Genomic DNA, 22,790 nt, shown 5'->3' with positions numbered 1-22,790 from the left:
AACCAGAAAAACAAGTACAATTTGGAAGCTATGCAGGTTAGCGTCTGAAAAATGTGGTAATTATAGCAACCGCTGCCCTCCCTTCCAAGAAAAGATTTACCAAAATGTTGTTTCTTATTATTTTGCTATTTTATCACCATTGCTGATGCACTACAAGAATCGGCCAAGTGTTTCCAAAGCTTTTCTCTCGTTTCACTTTGTTACTACAGAAGGTTCATTGATGTAGTCATCAAGCCAGGATGTGCTTATCTGTAATCTTTAAAATTTTATCAATGGACCTCTGCTGTTGCCAAGAGGAATTAAAGCCAGGCCTCGAGATGATTCTGGCTCAGTTCCTCGGTGCTATGAAAACTGATTAAGGCCAGATCTGTGTTTCATATAGTTTTAGATTAACTCAGTCTTTGTATTTTACATAACCCCATCCTTTATAAAGTAAAGTACAATCTGTAAAAATATAACTTTGATATCTTTCATTTTGATTGAGTAAGATCATGTCTAAGAGCGAGATCAAACATCGATGCTTCTAATCTCATTATTAGATGATGAAACTTTAACATGAATTTCACAGACAGGGTCACATATACAGCCATAAAAGCCCATAAACAGACGGTCAGAGAGTAAATGTCTGTTTGAAGCGAGGAGAGACAGATGTGACGGCTGGGAGCTGCATTTGGGAAGGCCAATTGGACCGCTCCTCATGTTCCTACACATGCAGTCCCCAAAGCCAGACCAAATGTCACTTCCTGTCTCACACTTTCACAAGATCTTGAAATTAAACACCTTGTAAAAGTTAACAGTCCACTGAGCGCAAAACAAATGCGGCCGGCCAGCAAACATACACATGGACAGTTTCACCCAACGCGCGCTTGTTTAATGTCGAAATGAAATTCGGAGACACGAGGAATAATTAGAAATATCTTTGTGGTGAGATAATGGTGTTCTTGTAGATCAACTGGTAGAGCATTGCGTCAAGTCGTGGGTTTTATTCCCCGGGAACACACATACCGACAAAGTCCCTTTGGATAAAAGCATCTGCCAAATGCTTAAATGTAAATGTGAGGAAGTTGATTTATGAAGCTGATGACTAAGATTAGTATCAGACTTGTAATGACAAACACTCCACATCAGCCTTATTCCAGATCACATAATGACATCATCCTTACATTTAATGTGTTCCTGAAGCTCAACTGGTAAAGCTTAAACTAAGCTTAAACACCAAGGTCATGGGTTCACGTCCCAGTGAATGCACAGCTTGAATAAACTGTCTACTTGGATAGGAACATCCACCAAATGTTATTAAATATAAATGTGAATAGAAAAATTAAAAAAACTGATCTCACGGATGGTTGTGTTATAGTCACGAAAAATTTGATACATTCAAAAACAAAAAAATCTGCTTTTCATGCCTTGAGCACAAATGTCTTTTTCGTGTCACAAATTTCTATAAATAGTTTTTCGAGTTTGTTGCATGACTTTCTTTTTTTGTTTCATTTTATGTATTGTTTTCTCATTGTTTTTTTGCTATTTTCTTAGCATTGTGGCTTGGGGTTGGGGTTAGAATCACTTCCTGTTACATTTTTAGACATCCTAACCCAAACCCCAACTCTAAACCCAACTCCAGGCAAGAATGATTTAAAAAGCGGAAGAAAAACATGTAGAAACAATACATAAAAGTACATCCTAACCCAAACCCCAAATCTAACCCCAACCCCAAACGACAATGATTTAAAAATAGGAAAAGAAAACAATACATAAAATGACACGAAAAAGAAAGTCGTGCGACGAACACGAAAAACTATTTATAGAAATTTGTGCGAGTGACACAAAAAAGACATTCGTGCTCAAGGCACGAAAAAAAGCTGAATTTCGTGCCATGGACACGAATAAATTAATCAAAATTTTCGCGACTATAACACAAACATTTCCGTGAGATCATGTTGAAAATAAATGTGATCATGTTAAAATTAATTTTTCAACTCAGAATTGGGTCAAAAAGAGTCGAGCCCATCCGTTGTGTTAAATTAACCCAGAAAAAGTGTATATTTGACCCAACAATTTTTTTAAAACAACCCAGCTTAGGTTAAATTACTGTACAACCAAACAAACTGGGTTTGTCCATTTTTGACCCAACGCTGGATTAAAAATAACCCAGCATTTCTTATATGTTTAAAGCATGGGGTCGCCAACTTTTTGTGAGCAAGGTCTACCACAATGGATAAGACAATCTGGAGGGCTACTTTTTGATATAGTGTACTCAAAACTTTTTTGTTTTACTTATTGATTTAATTTTATTTCACTTGTTGATATGTTAACATATGTAAACCAAGCCAAGCTAATATAAAAAATATGTAATAAATAAATAAATATTACAATAGAGACTATTAATAGAATGTGCTTTGGTGGGCACCTTACAGTCTCTGTGCGGGCAACCTGGTGCCCCCGTGCACCACGTTGAAGACCCCTGGTTTAAAGCATACAAAGCACTCATAATCCACACAAACGCTCACCTGCTTGGTTAGTGGTTAAAGTCACAGATACTGCCTGCTCTGGTCCAGGACTCTGCTTGGAGACCCCATTGACAGCCCAGATCTCGAAGGTGTAGTTGGTATGTGCCTGAAGATCATTTATTGACACGCGGGTGGCACGCAGACCCAGCTGCTGAGGGGAGAAATGGATGCCGTTGCCACAGGGCTGACAGCGCTGGCCGTCCGAGTTGCAGCGTTTGCAGATGACGTTGTAAGCGAGGTCCTGCCTGCCGCCGGTGGAGGACGGAGTTGTCCACTCCAGATTCACAGACGTCTCGTTCACGTTGGAAATCAAGTGCTGGGGAGCGGAAGGCGGTTCTAAAGGAGAAAAAAAAAAAGAAATCACAGCTTAGAGATATTATGACACATTTGCATATGATTTATGCTTCATTTTTGCTGCAGCGATGTCTGGAAGTTTGGAACAAACAAAAACGGATTACGAGTGCTGCAGAGATTGCGCTCGAAATGCACCGCTGGCAAAGAAAACTTCAATGATGCCGAAATGACAAACAAACGCACAGCCGTCCCAGTACACACCCTTTTATTGCCACTGCAGGCGGATGATGTTACGGGTTATGACGCATGCATGTCTGTTTGTATGCATGTGCATATTTGTGCTGTTTTTCTCTGTGGTGTTTTTGTAAACCAGGCGCTGCTGAATTTAAAAGATAATTACGTTTACAACAAACCGGCACCACAGGCGATGCACACTAAACCCGAGAGAGATAGAAAGAGAGAGCGAGAGAGAGACTTGAGAGTGTGCAACTTGCTGATAGGGATCTCATAAATGCAAATTTGATTGACCTCATTGCCACTTCTGGTATTCCAAAGCAGTGACGTTTTCATTATCAATACGCTTCTCTGAATCAGCGGTACCAGACTGACTCATGAACCCTGCCAGGGAAAACTTTTATTGCTCTGAGGTTGCACTTTTATAGCTCGGGAGATTTAATTATGCTTTCATTTATGTTAAGTGTCAAGAGCTCAAAACAGAAACACATGAGACAACTCCTGGCAGGCAATAAGAGCATAGTTTTTAAATAATTAATGGTGAAAACAAATGTTTGAAATCTATAACTTATTATTGCTGACTTGTGGTCGTAGTAACTCCATAGAGAACTAGAAAAAAGCTAAATTCTTCATCTGGTCTTCTTTTATACACACTGCTAAAGACTAAAATAAAAACATTTAGATCAAGGAGAGCTCATTTATCATTTTTGTTTCCGATAAACGTTCCTACATGATTAACATCAAAACAACTCAGTGGTAGAAAACTTCATAACGCATTCAAACAGGATGCGTCTGATTATCCACGCTTGAGGTCTCCTTATCCAGCAAAAGCCATTTTTATCTCCATATCCTCTAAATCACTTCAAACACATATTTGACCCAGGTCTGGATTAGATTGAATCCTCTTGGCTGAGCTTTAAGTGTAAATGGTCTTTAAACTCAGTTTAACCTGTATTAAGTATGTGACTGCTGTACCCACCCGGCAGACGGGGATAAACCGAGCGCTCCCATGGTGGCTCGGTGCCACACATTTTGATTGACAGGAGCTGATTAAGTCGACTGGCTTCACTGCATTTTAATACGATAAGGTGAGAAAGAGGTTCAGTCTGGCAAGCGTAATGGGGTCGATTCTCTCTCCCCTTTTCCCCCAAAGCAACCTTGTGCCTTTATATCCCGTTTTTAAACGTGCGCCTTTAGTGTATTGGGTGTTGAGTGCGGATAAAGGTGTTAACGCCGGGCGGATATATGAGCGGTTTGGGGGAAGAGAGCTTCAATTAAGTTAGAAATGAGGAAAATGCAGACGGTAAAGTGAGAAAGAAGACCTGATATTTAAAATGGGGAAAACTCGGGCAAGCATGCTCACACAAGGCGTTCCCAGGGCGATGTCGCCCGAATGCTGCCTGTTTGAGAATTTAGATCTGGAAAACACATCAAGTCCGACCCATGAACATATCTGACCTGCCTGCATTTCTGAGAGAAAGTTTAATACATTCATGGACCCGAGCGCGTGCACACATGTGTGATTTGTGTGTTAAAACAAGCGCAATTTGACATGCATGATTTGTTTTATGATTAACCCCGTCATCTCGGCTCAAAGCTGTGGCGCGCTGACTGCCGGTATTCTGCTTCAAGTCTCTATTTAACCAGCTGAGGACTGTTATCATGTCCATGAGTCACCTCAGGCTCCGACACACATCTATCTTTACTCATCATGAACGGACTCCTCCCAACTCACCGCACACTCACAGTGAGTGTGTGAAAGTAGTGCCAACACAATAACTTTTCGATTAGGAAATAAAAGAAGGAACGAATAAAAGAATTAGCACAGAAACAGTCCGCCGCAGAAGAGGTGTGGTTAGGAGTTGATAATTTGTCACTGTCAAGTGCGTTTTTGTTGTTAACTGTTTTTTGGTTCTGGCCGTTAGAATAAGAGCTTCGCGAGTGTGTGAAGTGAACAGATGTAGTGTGATACAAGTCCTGGCAGTACCGCTTCTCCTAAGTGATGTGTTTCTATACGGCCTGACCTTGTCTAATGATTACTCATCTGCAGGGCAGACTGTTCACATCCATGTTTTAAGGCTAAAATATCTCACATAGTCAGACTTTTGATTATTGTGTATGTGTGTATATATTTTTAAATAGTGTGTGTAAAACTATATACGTGTCAATGACTTCCTGCGTGCATTCTCTTTTTTGAGGACCTAGTCTGATATTTCTGGTTTTATTTCATTTTGCAAGAATATTTGGGGGATAATTGCAAAAATGTGAATGTGGTGTAAACGGTCTGTGTCAATTGGTGTAACTACTATTTTTGTATTAAAATATAAATAAATATATTTATATTTTAATTAAAAAAAACTGGAATAAAATATAATATCTAGTTTAGTGTAATAAGATTTTTTAACAAATTTTTACATAATTTGTCAAAGATTATTTAGAAAACAGAGCTGTTATATGTATGTCAGGACAAATATTACAAAAACGCATTCAAATTTACATTTAAAAATAACTAATAAAATTATATTTTAAAATTATTTTTTTATGATTACGCTTACATGTGACAAGGTGGATAAAATATTTAATATTTCTCATTCTTTGGCGCAATTGGCGGTTACACCATTTGACATTTTCAGGTCCATTCAGTCTTAACTTTCATAAAAACGGTGCAAATTAAAAAAAATTATTGTATAAAATTAACATAAATACACTATGTGCATTGAAATAAACCTGATGCTGCTTTTAAAACAAGTTTACAATTTTTTTTACATTTCTCATCTTGCCAAACCGTTTTGTCACTGACCCATACATAAACATGCAGATTGTAGCACACCAGAAAACTGTGCCCTATATCATGATTAAAGTTTTTATGTTATGTTTCGCTTTTTTCTCAGTTTGAAAGTATTTTATATATATATATATATATATATATATATATATATATATATATATATATATATATATATATATATATATATATATAAAATGTAATATATATATATATATATATATATATATATATATATATATATACATATATATATATATATATATATACATATACATATATATATATATACATATATATACATATATATATATATATATATATATATATATATATATACATATATACATATATACATATATATATACATATATGTATATACATATATACATATATACATATATACATATATACATATATACATATATACACACACATATATATATATATATATATATATATATATATATATATATATATATATATATATATATACATTCATATATATATATATACATACATATATATATATACATACATATATATATACATACATATATATATATATATATATATATTAGGGCCGGGACTTTAACGCGTTAATTAAGATTAATTAATTACACAAAAAATAACGCGTTAAACATTTTAACGCATTTTAATCGCACTTATTAATAGAGTCATTCGTAAATGCTGCAGACCCTGTTTTAGTTCGAGAACTCCGGGGTTGTGCTGCAGTGTAAATAAAAGTAGACGGAACCTAAACAAACAGCTGATTTTAACGTGACAACGCATCAATTTCAAAGTAAAAATGATTTATTCTGGTAAATGGAGGTTTGCAACGGAGGTTTTGCCCAATAAACATCTACCAACAAACTACAGATTATTTTAACATGTATCCTAATGTCTGTTATATGTTAATGTTTGAGTATTGTTGGGTTTAAATATTGTTGTAATGTTGTTTTGTTTCAATTTAATTAGTTTATTACGAGTTTAATTTAAGTTTTGTTTGCTACTTTAAAACGAATTTCGTTTCAAATAATTTGTCTCGTAATTATAAACAATGTTTTGTTGTTAGGTTTTGTGAATATAAATTAAAAAGAACATTAAAAGCAACACCGTGCATCTCATTGATGCATATGCTACCGAATGCCAAAACATGCAGTGAGTAGCCTATATCACTTACTTTTCAAAAAATCAGCCTGGCAGTGCCCAGAAGTTAAATTTACACGCGCATTTAGAGCATACTGTAGCAGCACGTTTGATTTGCGGTGTGCTTAAGACTTTTAAAAATCAACTTCATATTAATTTTAATAGGCTACTTTGACGGAGGACACGCACAGAGAACAGCGACGGCAGGTAAAGGAAAAAAGTTAAACGAATAGAGTCAGTTTGTAAGAACATTTTTAAATTGACTATAAGATCATCAATATGAACTCTGAACAATGAACTATTATAAACATAACAGCAAGAAAATCTGAAGAGGAACTCGCAACATTAAAGCAATAAGCATTTATGTATAGGCTAAAGCTATATATCACCTCTTTTTTTTTTTTATTTAGTTAAGTTTCAATGGTAACACTAAAGGCGCGTACATTATGCAGCGCTTTTCACATCCGAATCCCACTTAAGAAACCTATAAACGATGTGCAACTTAAAAAATATATTATGCACATTTTTACATATTTTAATTTTAATATAGGCTATATAGTATATTATGTTTTGTTGTTTTTATACGCGAGGTGGGGCATCCGCGCACATAGGTACCAGAACACAGACAGTCAAAACCTGAGAAGTCCCGAACCCTGCAATATTAAACAAACTACTTTAAGAAATGCGGGCCAGGAAGCGGGTCGGGTATAAAATACTTCTTAATGTTCTCAGGTCAAATATTTATATGAGATTAAAATGCGATTAATTTAGATTAATTAATTACAAAGCCTCTAATTAATTAGATTAATTTTTTTAATCGAGTCCCGGCCCTAATATATATATATATATATATATATATATATATATACATTCATATATATATATACATACATATATATATATATATACATACATATATATATATATACATACATATATATATATATACATATATATATATATATATATATATATATATATATATATATATATATATATATATATATATATATATATATATATATATATATATATATATATATATATACATTCATATATATATATACATACATATATATATATATATATATATACATACATATATATATATATATATATACATATATACATATATATATATATATATATATACATATATATATATATATATATATATATATATACATATATATACATATATATATATATATATAATTTGTGTAATTTACACAATCACATTTATACATTTTTGTATGATCTGCTTTCGCCACAGTGACATTGGGTTTATGAGCAGGGGTTAGCCTGTTAATTTTTTTATAACTTGTACGTTTTTGACAAATTCACTTTGTATAAACAGAGAAGTAATTTTACTTTTACTCAAGTATCTTTTTCTTCACTACATTTTGATGCATAATACAGTAGTCTTTACTTGACTTTACTTTAATTTCAATACTTAAATACATTAAAATCTAGTGTATACTTTTACATTTATTTTTATAAAAAAAGTACTAGATTTTTATGTTACTAATTAAGTATTAAAAGATATTTAATGTGAAATGTAGTGGACTAAAAAGTATGACACAGGAGTGGTTTCCTGTACAGGGATTAGGCTAGTCCTAGACTAAAATAAATGTGAGAGCTGTCCAAACTTAAAACAACTTGCACTGACATATCTTAAAATACACCAGTGTCCTTTGTTTTGCTTCAAAATACACACAAGTAATGTTTTTAGTAATGCATGTTTGTTCAAACTAGTTTTATTTCCTAATTAAACTAAGGCCTAGTCCTTGCTTAATACTAATCCATCTCCGGGAAACCAACCCATTATGCTTTAAAATGTATTGAAATAAAAGAAAAACACCCCCATATAGTACAGATACTTAAAAATTTAAAATCAGATTGCGATAATCCAACTACAAAGTCCACGCGGCGACTACAGTGATAAATATACAGATGAGCAATATTATTTGATTCACTTTCAGAGTGATTTATATCCAGCTGATAAATAATAATACATCTTTGACAGCCAATCAAATTCGAGTTTTCGATTTTAAATTGCTCAGCTTTTAAAATGTAAAACCGCAACGCACGGCATTGGATAACATAACATTATTTTCTGTTGGTATGGACTGTAATATAGTTATCCATGGGCCTTAAGCCTGGGTGGATCTAGGATATAAGCCTAGAGCGTGTGTGTTTAGTGCAGATTATACAGTACTTACGTGTACAGGGCATCGAGGCAGGATCCGTCTCAGCCCGGAAGAATCCTTTATCACAGGCACAGGAAGTAGATCCCTCCCTCACGGAGTAACTGTGCAGCGGACATTTAGAGCAGCTGTCGTCCGTAGCTAACGCTCGGTAGTAACCGATCTTACAAGCTGCAAAGAGGAGAAAAGAGGGATTGAGATGTTAATAATCATGAACTATTCGACATTTCCCGGTTACACTAATCTTCTCATTTGCATGAGATAAAATCTCAGGCTTGTTTTTGGTTTAGCACAAACAATCTGTTTGTGCAAACATGTGTGCGGTTGTCAGGCCTGTGCATAGTACACACTGTCTGGGAGTGGTGTGGAATGTATGAATGAGAGAGCCGAGCGTACGGCTTTATGACATGTAATGAAGAGAGGAAGTGATACCAGAGGAATGCACTGTCATTAATCCAAGCACCCAAGCCACGCCCTCGCTCTCTTTTTCTCTCTCTCTCAGCAGCTCTATTTTCCCTTTCAAACTCTTTCAATCATTTCAAGTTTGTCAGCTTTCTTTTATTTCTCAACTATTTTTGTCCTGTCTCCACCTTCTTTATTCTTTTCTTCCTTTGTTTGTTTGTCTATCAGCTTCCTTCTTTCCTCTTCTGTTGCTCCCTCTACTATTCCCCGCACACATGGCGTATGTATGGTGACAGAGACAAAAGCACGCTTTGAGGACTTATTGACTTTTTCCCCTACAAGGCCATCAATACCAGCATAAATACAGATTTGAACAACAATAACGCCATGCTACTTAGGACATTTATCTAAGACTTTATCGATTTGTAGATGGTTTACAGATGTGTTTGCCTAAAAGGCCCCATCAATATAAAGGCACGCTAAGGAATATCACAAATCATAATAATGCTCTTAGCGATAATCTTACATGCTGTTAGCAAAGCATTATGGGAAAGAAACACAAGGCTTTTATATTACAAGTAAGACAAATAAGCTGTAGTGCGTCGAGAGAATATAAACGCCCTCATTGCACAGAAAGAAAACGAAGATGTCGGTCACACTTAACTTGTTCCATTCACTTTCATTCATATGTATATGAAATGCAGACATGCGGATGTGCAAGTATATGCACGTACTGGAAGCACTGGAACATGACAACATATTTTACAGCCTATATCTGCCACAGACACAGACAGTAATATCATTTTACTTAATTTAACAAAATAAATTAGTGATCACAGTGCTAATCTACAGAGCCCCTAAGGGGACATGGAGCAAAAATTAAATAAAGTTTAGTTTCGCATGCGCACGTGAAACTTTCATGTGCTCACACAAAACCTTCATGTGCATCATTTTTTTTAACGTTTAGTATAGGTGCTCACGTGAAACTTTTGCGTGCGCACCTGAAACTATTGCGTGCACGTGTGAAACTATCGCGTGCACGTGTGAAACTATCACGTGCGCGAAAGAAAGTATTGCGTAAGTTTCACGTGAGCACCCAAACTAAACTTTAAAAAAAAGGTTTCGTGTGAGCACATGAAAGTTTCACGTGAGCACATGAAACTAAAGTTTAGATTTTTTTACTCCAATGTCACCTTAGGGCAGGGGTGGGGAAACCTGGTCCTGGAGGGCCACTGTCCTGCAGAGTTTAGTTCCAACCCTAATTAAACACACCTAAATAAAAACAAATTAGAGTCTTCAGGATTACTTGAAAATGAAATTCAGGTGTGTTTGATTAGGGTTGGAACAAAACTCTGCAGGACAGTGGCCCTCCAGGACCCAGGGTTCCCCACTCCTGCCTTAGGGGCTCGGTACTAATCCAACCCAGTATCACGAAATTATGTATCTACAGTCACGTAAATTTGTGAGTCTTTTCCGTGACACTGACACGTTTTTCTGCCTTTTTGCGTGAACATGTCACGCATTTCTGTTTACGTGTCACTGTCACGTTTTTGTAACTCAACTGTTTTGTCCTATTTTCTTACCATTGTCGCTTCGGTTTAGGGTTAGATTTACATAAAATGACATCTTTACCCAAATCTAACCCTAATGCCCGGCGACAATGGTTTAAAAATCATCGAAAATAAAAAAACATATACAAATACTTAAAGTGACTTCCTAACGCAAACACCAAATTTAATCCTGAACCGAAGTGTCAATGGTTTGAAAATAGGACAAAACAGTTGAGTAATTGAGAAATACGTGACAGTGACACGCAAAAAGGCGGAAAAACGTGTCAGTGTCACGGAAAAGACTCACAAATTTACGTGACTATAGGTACATAATTTTGTGATACAGGGTTGGCTAATCGGTCATGTAGTACTGAAATCCCATTAGCAGTGCATTAAACATCAAGTATGTTCCGACTGGATGTGATTTTGTTTTGGAAACTCATCCCATTATTCCTGATCCATACAGTAACACTGTGCTTTTATTTATAAAAAAAAAATGAAGGACGCATGAGAGGTAGAAGGTCAAGAGATACTTTTGTACACACAATACTTCAAACAAGTGTCCCCTCATCAGCCTCTCCCCAATTTTCTCTGTTCTTCACTCGTTTTCTCTGTGTCCCGGCCAATTCTTTTAATCTCACATAAGTGACAGGAACCCTGGGGCCGCATTAGTGCTCGCCCTGGGGACGTGCAACCTTCCACCCTCCTCTATTTCATTTACTTCTCTCTCTCTCTCTCCATCACGGTCTGCTCTGGCTCCAATCACTCACAATCAGCCGGAACAGAACGCTTGATCAGAGAAGAGAGTTAACGTGGATCTCCAGAAAGGAGATTAACGCAATTTCGTCTTCTTCTGAACAGTGGGGGGTAAGGAGGAGAGATAGACAAGACATGCACAGAGAGAGAGAGGATTCAGCACTGGGTCGTGACCTCCGGAGAAGATTGAGCTTTGTTGCCGTGCGTTGAGGAGGAAGGATGGGAATTAGCAATGGAGGCTCGATCTGATCAGCTTTGGTTCATCTTAACACCGGCTGGAGGACAGAGTTAATTGAAGCAGATTCTTGGGAAGCTTAAAACGCCAGCGGAGGTGCGCTAAATGAAAGCGCTTCGGTCTTGTTTATAAGCAAATGCACTCATTGACTTATGCCACTTTTCTCAAGCACTTAAGATATCTAACACCCTCCACCTGCTTAAGGGTCTTCTCAGTCCCTACCGAGGACAACCAGCTGTCCCCTCCCTCTCTAAGTCCTCGGTCCTAAGTCTCCCAAGAGACTCCTTGGTTTCCATTCCACATACAGCTCTCGTGCTCCCCTACTGATCTGACCTTTCCTCTTTCTCTCTCCATGAAGCCTATGACCACTGGGTTGGACAATAGCAGGACAATCACCGTCTCATTGTCCACTCCGCTGGACGATTGAAGAGATGAGCTTACTGAGTGTCACATAATAGCATCGTAATTACTAGCCTATGCCCCAATATTCTGGGTCAGTGCTCTCGTCCGAGTGTCCAACATGAAGACAATGCTCTCCCAATGAAGACATCGTCTCAGACTGAACTCTGAATGCTTTTTATGAGCCCTGGAGCTTAAAACAGTCACCTGTTGTTGAATAACACAGGGTGGGGCTAAGGAACAAAAGCAGATCGAGACATTGTGCTCGGTTAGAAATGAATGAATTATGAAATTCCACAAGGCTAAGGGATGTCCCAGCCAGGACAAAAGAGCCTAAATTAAATGCATGTAATTCGAGGACCTTCGTCTGGAAGGAGCTTTGATTATACTCTTGAGTAAATAAAGACCGGTGGTTTCCATTCAGACAATCGCAAATAAATAAATAAAAGACAAAGAAGTAAAACTCTAGGAAAAATAAATAGAAACGTGAGGAAAGGAATGGGAAGAAAGGGACAAGAAAATGAGTGGAGACTCAACACTGGGTGGTCTCTGCAGCGCGTGTGTGTGTCTGAGTGGAAACCCTACACTGACTTCACTTCGCAAGGTTATATTTCTCACACAGACACATGAGTTAGGTGTAACTCTCTCCTACTCTTTCCGTATCTCGCGGTTTCTTTTTGTCGCCACATGTTTGCTCCCCTCACACCCTTAGCATATCAGCCGAGCGCGACGAGGTGCCGTTTTCCAACAATGCACTGAAATAATTATGAGGCTGAGAAACTCACTGTTTAACATGGGAAATAAGAAATTGATTAAAAGTTTGGAGTAAATTTTTAACATAATTTGGCTGCTCATGCATAAAAAAATACTACCCACACATACACACATATTCACCAAAGGCAGAGAAAGTGTAGACCAGTGGGAAGAGGTGAGTTAATGGCTAACATATTTATGACACGTTTATGGGGCTGGCTTATCTCTGTAGCCATGCACGGTAGGATCAACCGTGTTTAATCCATCATGCACACGCACACATCATGTCATGAGTTACCAGGTTCACATTGGAATTCCAACGATTTTGATTGTAGGCATACAACATGTTTTAGCCTTAATGCACTGTATTACTGCCTTCTGTTATCTTCTTAGATACTGAGAAAAATGAGGATGTAGCTACTAATGGCTTACCCTTAAGTGATAAAGAGAGATTTAAAACTTGTAATTTTCCCCATTTTTACATATTGAGTTTACAGCAAGTCCCAAAAGTCTGAGATCAAAAGCAAAAATTCTTTACTTTGCCATATTTTTTACATATCAATGATTTTGAGAACATCATTAACAAAAAGTTAACATGGTCAATGAAGAATCTTAAATATTATTACTTTAAAAATCTCATTCAGATTTGATTTACACATACAAATTGGTCTCAGACATGTTATTAATATGCTACGGAATCTGTGATTTCTCTCTGCTGTTTGAAACCACTCCCATATGCGACCCTGGACCACAAACCAGTCATAAGTCACACATATTTGTAACATAAGTCGACAATACATTGTATGGGTCAAAATTATTAATTTATTATGCCATAAATTATTAGTATACGAGTAAAGATCATGTTTCATGAAAATATTTTGTACATTTCTTATGTAAATATATAAAAATGTATTCATCACTAGTAATATGCATTGCTAAGGACTCGGACAACTTTAAAGACGATTTTCTTAATATTTAGATTTTTGCACCATCAGATTCCAGATTTTCAATTAGTTGTATCTTTACCAAATAATGTCCTATCTTATTACACGGCACTCTAAAATGCTTGATTCTGATTGGCCAGTCGTGACATTCCAAGGATTGTTATTCCGAGATAACAACTGGCTGAAGATAATAACACATGGTAACCCGGATGCTGCAAATCATTTTGACGGGTACAAAGTATAAATATGTCTTTTAATAACACATATGACATTATATTTACGAATGATTAAACCGAATAGTGTTTGTGACATTTCACGTCTTGTTTTAAAGGGGACATTTCACAAAACTTTTTTCAAGATGTAAAATAAATCTTTTGTGTCCCCAGAGTATGTATGTGAAGTTCTAGCTCAAAATACCATATAAATAAATTATTATAGCATATTAAAATTGCCACTTTGTAGGTATGAGAAAAATTTGCCCATTAAAATGCAAATGAGTTGATCTCTGCACTAAATGGCAGTGCTGTGGTTGGATAGGGCAGATTAAGGGGCGGTATTATCCCCTTCTGACATCACAAGAGGAGCCAAATTTCAATGACCTATTTTTTTACATGCTTGCAGAGAATGGTTGACCAAAACTAAGTTACTGGGTTGATCTTTTTCACATTTTTAGGTTGATAGAAGCACTGGGGACCCAATTTTAGCACTTTAACATGGAAAAAGTCAGCCCTTTAAAACTGCAAATAAATGGGGTTTCTTCATGAAAGGTCTGCATTCATTAAAAAATAATTAAACAAAATTTTCAAATCAATATTTAATATTCCTTACATTACTTATGAGGTAAATAGCCATGTAATAAGCTCTTCGTAAACTAAGTAAATATTAAAAAAACAAGCAAACTAATCCCCTTCATTGCGATACAAAACATACATTATCCCTTACATAACAAACCACACATAAATAAAAAGCTTATTTATTCCACTTTCAGATGATATACAAGTCTTAATTTCAGAAAAATTTATTAGTTTTGTCATCCAAAATTCATCCAAAAACGTCCAAAATTCTGCGTTATGACCATTATAAACAAGCACATTGCGATATTATGCAGCCTTAATATAAATTATATAAAAAATTATCAATTGCCATAAGAAGACACTATTTAATCCATTAACATCCACCACTCTTCTCTCTTGACAATAGCATTACCTTAAGGAAAAACCAATATAGAAAGAGCGCTTCAACCAAAAGTTCCCAACTCATGTCTTTTTGAACTTTTCAAACGCTGCTTTCACTCCAATCTGATGGCATGGCTGAATGAACACCGCAAAAGAGAAAGAGAGATCATTATCATCTCTACCCTCCAGCACAAACACACCAATTCCCTCATTGATCGGTTCCCGCCTTCTGCTTATTAATTATATCTGCAGTGACTGATATACCATGAGTCTCCTGATGCATGCAAACATAGCTCATTGCCGCAGTGTGTGTGTATGTGTGTGTGTCAGATTGATGTGTCTCTAAACCCAAAGAAGCTTGTGGTCTGGGGCAACAGCGAAGTGTATTTAATCTTTATATATTCACCTAGGTTTTATTTTTCCTTCCGTTTCGTCTCTGTCTATCATCATCTTTCTTCCACATACCCTTCCTTTGCCCTATTTTGCTCTCTGATTCTTCAACCTGTCAAAAGTTTCCCAAGACTTTTCTAAAGACAATCCCAAGGTCTTACTGAAGTGATGTATAGCGATACAGCTAGAGGCAAACATGCACAAAGGACGCGTGTTAACCTTTACGTGCGAGAGCTCAACGATGAGGTAAACTATTACATGGCCATCTGCTCTACAAAAGATTGTGTGTGTGGCGGCATTTTATATAAGGGACCACATAAAGCTTTCAAGGGGCCGAAGCAGCATAGACAACAACTCCAGGGTAGGTCTTTCTGAATCATATCAAGATCTCAGCCAGAGGTTTCAATCTGATAGACAGGAACTCCACCTACACACAGCATTTCAGGAAGTTTTCTGGAAAGGTTTGCTTAGGCAGGTGACAAGAAAACGCTCCCTATGTTCACTGTGGGGGCTGGGAAGGAGTAGCAGCAGGGATGTGGAGGTAAAGTGTCTTAGAAATGCAACGTATTGTTTAGATCGGAGCAGCTGAGAGAGGCAGGGGGCCAAACGTTTCACATTCTTTACAATTCCTGCATAGCAAACAAGGAGGGGCTGCTTTCCAATGTATGTATATGCTAAATGTACAGAACAGACCAAGATAAGAATTCTGACATTATATAATCAACTATACGTTGCAAAAAACATTTGCATTTTTATGCATTTTATCTAAAGCGACTAACAGCCCATACATTTTAGTATGCATTTTCCCTGGGATCGAACCCATGACCTTTGCACTGCACACAAAGCTCTACCAACTGAGCAAACAATTATGCATAGATGACAACAAAAGTGGTTAACATAACAAAATTTACATTGCCATGTACTTATAAAAATATTTGCACTATAAAAGATGCAAATGAGATGCAGTTTAATGCAGTCAGTTTCTATAGCTAAATTTGTAGATCATTGCATTGGCATCGCAAAAGATCATGGGTTCGATTCCCACAATACATACATACTGATAAAATGTATACCAGCCCTTTAAAAGTATCACCATGAAAGAAAATTATGATTTTTTATACTCTAAGGGGCAAAGAATAATTGTCCCCTATGGCAAAGCCAACTTTCCCCTTCACTCCGAAAGCATCGCAATTCTGGCGCTACATAAACCTCCCCCTCAGCCCTGTCGGTCTCTTTCAACACATCTCTGAAAGCTAAAGGCAGGATTACTATTACAATCATTAACAAACAGCACTCGCTTCAAGCAGGCTTGGCAGTAGGCACCCCAGGCTAGTGCAGGAGTACTATATTGAGTTCTGCTGCGGGGTCAGAGAGGATATGTATGGCGTGAATCTCTGGCTAAGTAGAGCTCTCTTGAAGAGCTGACACTGGCGAGAACGGGTCACGTCCCATCCACTTGTATTGCTCAGCGGCCGGTCCTCAGAGACCGCAAAGGATGGGCAGAAGCCAGAAATAGTGCTTAGACAGCTCATGGTTAAGACAGAGAGATTTTTACACCTCACATTCAAGCTATTGTTTATTTACCAAAAATAAAATGCAAGTACTGATCTTTACGCAGGTTTTCAAGTGACGTCAATGTGACCCGAAATCGTACTCGACAGCTAAATGTATAAATGATTATAAATGATAAGCTTACCTTTGTGAATCAGGGTAAGGAATTTTAAATAAATAGTGATTTTTATGTACTTGCTCAATAACTGATTATTATTTATTTATTTACTATTATTTCTTCTTAACGCCATTCCAGCATCTATGGCTATATTCATGGTATCTATTCACGTCACGTTGCTGCGGGCGTGGTCACGAAAATGTAACGTTTGTACACGTATTTAAGCACCGCAGTTTTAAAACGAATGATTTTAAGCCACTGAAACACAAACAACAGTGCTATATGCACGCATTGTTTTTGTGTGAGAGGAGCGCACAAGTCGCGCATCGGCTGCTCATTACGCTCTTGAGCATTTTTGCTGCTTTATTTGCATTAAATAGATATATGCATAAAAATTTTCATCTTTGCAAGTATCCTCATTAAAAAAAAGGAAACAGCTGAAAGAGAAAACGCATGTGTAACAATATATTGGATCCTGACTTTAGTCTTAAAGGGGAAGTAACCTATTTTGCTCCTGTCTGTCACTCATGTTTTTGTGAAAATCTCTCACTGCTCTTGACTAAATCACTTTCATTACTAACTGTTTATCTACAGTGAGCTTGAGTTTTGTTTGTTTTTATCTTCTTTTTTATGCATGTATAAGTTTTTGTGAAAATGAATCTATGGCATTAAATATTTTAATAACATAAAAACCTTATTAAAAGATTAAAAAACTCTACTGTGATACATATCATCATATCATGACATAAAATGAATTCTATCGTAAAATACATTTTTTTTGTCATATCGCGCACCCCTAGTATCTATACACAGTCAGTCTACAGTTGGGAAAGACAATATGGCATCCATAGACAGAGTTTGGTGAACCTACCAGCAAACAAGTATACTGCAATACGTTGAAATTAGCGAGATAGTCTGTTTCATAGTTTTTAAATATGGTTTAAATGAATTTAAACTTTTTTAGCCTTAAGTTACTCTGTCTAATCTTAAAACTTTAATGGGTAGACTAATAAAAATAATAATTCTCATGTTTCTATTTCATTAATAGCTCAAAAAAAAATCATAACTTGCTCTGGGGGGGGGGGGTTGTTCCCCCTGCCCCCCTAACACTACGATAGCATCTCCATTTCACCTAAACTGCATGTCTTTGGACTGTGGGAGGAAACTTGAGTACTAGGAGTAAACCTACGCTGACTCAGGGAGAACATATAAACTCAGATTCTAATTTATTTTAAACCAAAAAAGTTTACGTTACAGATTGCAGCTGATTTCAGCTCTGTTTTAGCAACTAAAGAAATCGCAACCGTTTGAGAAAGCATTTAAGTATCAAAATCATAAGAAAAAAAAGAAAATTTTGGACATACAGTAAACAGAGCTGTAACATTTATTTACTGTAGACATCATAGCTCAGACGTGACATTACTCGAGTGTTTTTCACAGGAGGAAATGTGAGAAGTAGACTAAAGCAAAAGGCTCCATTTGCTCTCTATATAATCTCATCGCCGTCTAGGACAAAACAAAGGTTTTTATGGGTTTCTTGTATTCCTCCTCCATTCTCATTTTTCCATTCTGCTCCTAATAAAAGTAGCAATTTAAAACCTGCATAAGTGTTCCTATCAACCTGCTCATGATGCATTGTTTTTCCTGAGTGTACTGCTCAAGAATAAATGAGGTCTATAAGTTAAAGCATCACTTTTACATCTCCCACAATGATCTTATTAAGGCACCACCTAAGCTACAGTTGGTCAATGAGGAACGCGGACAAATGAGAAGGTCTGTACGGTGCTGCTTGATGCCAGGGAGGGTCGCAGCCCCTGGGTAGAGATATAGAGAGAGCGGGATAGAGAATGAGAGGGAAAAAGAGAGATAGAAAAGGCCCTTATTGATTCAGGGAGCTTTCACATGCTAATGTTCTCGCTGTCGGCTTTGGTCCCCCCACCTCCTCTCAGCCAAGGGCCTTCAAAGGGAGCCTGCCACACAAAGACACGGAGAATGCACTGCGCTGCCCACTGAATGGACGCTCTCGCTTAGCGAGCAATCTGTGCTTAAGAAAAAAAACCAAGACCAGCTCACGACATGGAGACCACTGAGCCTGGAGAAAAATTTTTAACTGAATGGATAAAATCTAGTAATGGTATGATTACGTGCATCAATCTAGAGCCAAAGTAAGCACTAACAACTAACTGTAAAAACAAGCAAAATTAAGATTTCTATGTGGTCCGTCAAGCAGGCTAATGTTTAACACAATGCCAGGATTCCTTAGAGATACATAACGCACATGCCCTATGGGTTGTGGTTAAACAGGCAATGTGTGTGGTTCATGCTCGAAGGTGTGTGTGGACGAGGCGGTGAGCGAGGAGAAAGACTTCTAAGATCTCAGATTAATATCCAGCCAGGGCCTTTAAAGGGTAAATGTGTCAACACTACATCAACGATGACTGAACGGCACTTCGCAACACTCTTTTTTTTCAAAGGCTGCTTACTTTTGGTCATGTATGTTGGGTTGTAAAGGTTAAAGAGTGCAAACAGAATTGAAGTACATACAGGAGGTTGCGCAATGCAGCGTGCAGCACACAAACGTGCCGGGTGACAAAAAGAAACACACTTGGCTTATTTTAGCCACAAGAGTATAATCCTGTTATGGGCTTTTTACGCACCAGAGGAGCATGTGTGCTCTCCAACTGATCAGTTTAGACATATAATGTCTTGTTGTGAAATACATAGCAACTTTGTAAGGAAGTCTCCCCATGTTGTGGGTGTTAGGTTAATATTCAGCACTGCAACCACAGCTGAATAAATGGAAAACCACTTTAAGAGTATGAAAAGAAACCTCTCAGATTACAGACTTCTTTCTACTCGACACTTGGTGAAATACAATGTTTTCATCTTCTATCACCTGCTCTGAATATGAGGGAACATAAACATTTTCACAGCGCAGTGTTGGGGAAGCTACTGTGAAACTGAGACCGCCTGCCAAGCCACGTGCAATTTAAAGTATTTAAACCGCACTCAAGCTAACTTTAGGTTAAGTTGTTATATGCTCAACTGCGAATTAAAAGAAAGTAGATAAATATGCTGATGCTATTTTAGGGGATAATATTTGTGACCCTGTCTGTGAGATCCAGGCTAAAGTTTCATAAAGTTTGAATTCAGTCATTGATTTTATATTGATTTTAATCTTTGACATGATCTTACTCAGTCATTAATATTAAAGATAGCAAGGTTATATTTAAACAGAATTTTCTTTACATTATGTAAGATGATTTTCAAAAAAACATTAAACTTAATACTATCACATTACATAACATTTAACAAGTTTTATTTTGCACAAAACATAAAGAAAGCCTAATGCAATATAACAAGTTTTTTGTTGTTGTTTGTTAGTAAAAAGCTTGATCGATTTGAAAAAAAAAGAGCTAAAGTCACGCAACTGAAAAAAAAATTATGTGATGTCTGTGATATCAAGTCGAAATAAAACTGCATAGGGCTGCATAACAATTAATCACAACTTATAGTTGGCAGAATAAAAGTTTTTGTTTACATCATATATGTGTGTATAGTGTTTATATATAGTTTATAAACATAATTATTATAAAGTATATATATATATATATATATATATATATATATATATATACTTTATAATTGCAAAGATTAATCGTGATTAATCGCATACAAAATAAAAGTGATTTTGTGCATAATATATCTGTGTGTACTGTGTGTAATTATTATGTATATTTAACCACAAACACATACATATATTCATTTTTAAAAAATGTACATTTATATATAAATGTTTTTAATTTATATATAATATTAGGGCTGGGTATCGATTCAGATGTTCCAGATCGATTCAATTTCGATTCACAAGCTATCAAATCGATTCGATTCTGATTCTCGATTAAATTTTCGATTCCCGTTCTCAGGTAGGTTTTTATACTTGATTCTCGATTCAACTCAATTAATATATAGTTTAAAAACACATACTGTATTAATCAAAAAGAACAGTGAACAGCAGTTTACAAGTGGGTAATTAATAAAAAGAAATTAAAAGCCACAACACGTCTTGCTTGCGAAATCTAAAATGCTTCCATTCCTCCGTTCAATGTTTGCAAAAATAAATATGAAAAAAAAAAACGATTCTGCTCTTTGAGAATCGATTTTTAATCGACCACGTTTTAAAAAACGATTAATCGAAAAATCTATTTTTTTGCCCAGCCCTGTATAATATAGAATCTATAAAATATAAATAAATATATTTACACATATAAATGTTTCCTAAATAAATACTGCACATGAATGTGTGTGTATTTATATATACATAATAATTACACACAGCACACACTCATATATTACGCCAAAAATAAATTTTATTTTGTATGCGATTAATCGCGATTCATCTTTGCCCATCACTATTATTATACACAATACACACACATATATAATGTAAACAAAAAACTTTTATTCTGCAAACGATTAATTGCAATTAATTGTGCAGCCTGACTGCTTAACAACGTGTTGCGACATTTTAGTGCGGCTGTACCTTTATTTTAACAAAATACCACTGTGAGATTTACGTCCACCGAAGTGTTTCGGCAAACGCTCTTCATCTTTCCCCTCCCGCTTTTCTCTGTCGTTCTCTCTGCGCTAACAAAGACATAAAGTCAAAACTAATTGCGTTCAGTGACAAACCGAGTGGCTTTCTCCACAGCAGCCGGTCTGAGAGAGACCAATCCACTCCATCGAAACCCCATGAACGAAATAAACCCTTGAGTCTAATAGCGAGCATTACATCCAGTCATGCTTCATCCCCTCCAAATAATTACCAGTATTAATGTGCATTGTGAATTTGCCGTCGTGACCCCTCCGGGCTAATCACTAGTGTTGCCTTGCATTGTGGAAACAGGTCTGCCGACCCCCAAATAATCCTATTACCAAGTCCCGCTCGTTTTTTGTAGACACACTCTCGGCTAATTGACATCTGTTAACTGACGTCCTATCGGAGCTCTTTATAGAAGTGCAGAGTTTTCCGAAGGGCACTTCAGTCAGGAATCCTCAAGTATGTTGGCGAATAAAAATGTTTGTGCAATGGAGTGTTCACTCGCTTTTGAACAACGTCGCCATTTACGTCCACAAGTGAGAAAACACAGAGTCATTTCAGTTCCTGCCATTCATTCTGCGAGGAAAAGTTTGTCAGTGAGTTTGCGCTGGTAGTACTAAGATTAATTTGTGGCATCCATCATTCTGAATCAAACCATTCACATTATGCCTTCATAAACACTTCATTAGTACAATAAGTGAACAAATGCATTCATGGGCTCCATCTGGTGCGTCTGTACAA

The 22,790-nt window shown here is 36.5% G+C and overlaps 1 protein-coding gene across 4 annotated transcripts in view; it reads right to left on the bottom strand.

Annotated features, from left to right (window-relative positions):
* The window catches only part of epha4a (eph receptor A4a), a 56,382-nt gene that overhangs the window by 16,639 nt on the left and 16,953 nt on the right, over window positions 1–22,790 (bottom strand). For all 4 annotated transcript variants that reach the window (XM_065267154.2, XM_065267145.1, XM_065267152.1 and 1 more), the window contains exons 4-5: window positions 9,192–9,347; window positions 2,508–2,843 (exon numbers count right to left, since the gene is read on the bottom strand). In XM_065267154.2, the coding sequence (XP_065123226.1) occupies window positions 2,508–2,843; window positions 9,192–9,347 (492 nt within the window). The remainder of the gene's footprint in view (window positions 1–2,507; window positions 2,844–9,191; window positions 9,348–22,790) is intronic.

Source organism: Paramisgurnus dabryanus, chromosome 6 (assembly GCF_030506205.2).
Source record: "Paramisgurnus dabryanus chromosome 6, PD_genome_1.1, whole genome shotgun sequence".
Classification (NCBI taxonomy): domain Eukaryota; kingdom Metazoa; phylum Chordata; class Actinopteri; order Cypriniformes; family Cobitidae; genus Paramisgurnus; species Paramisgurnus dabryanus.
The sequence above is the reverse complement of the archived record's forward strand: the minus strand, read 5'-3'. Positions and strand labels throughout refer to the sequence as shown.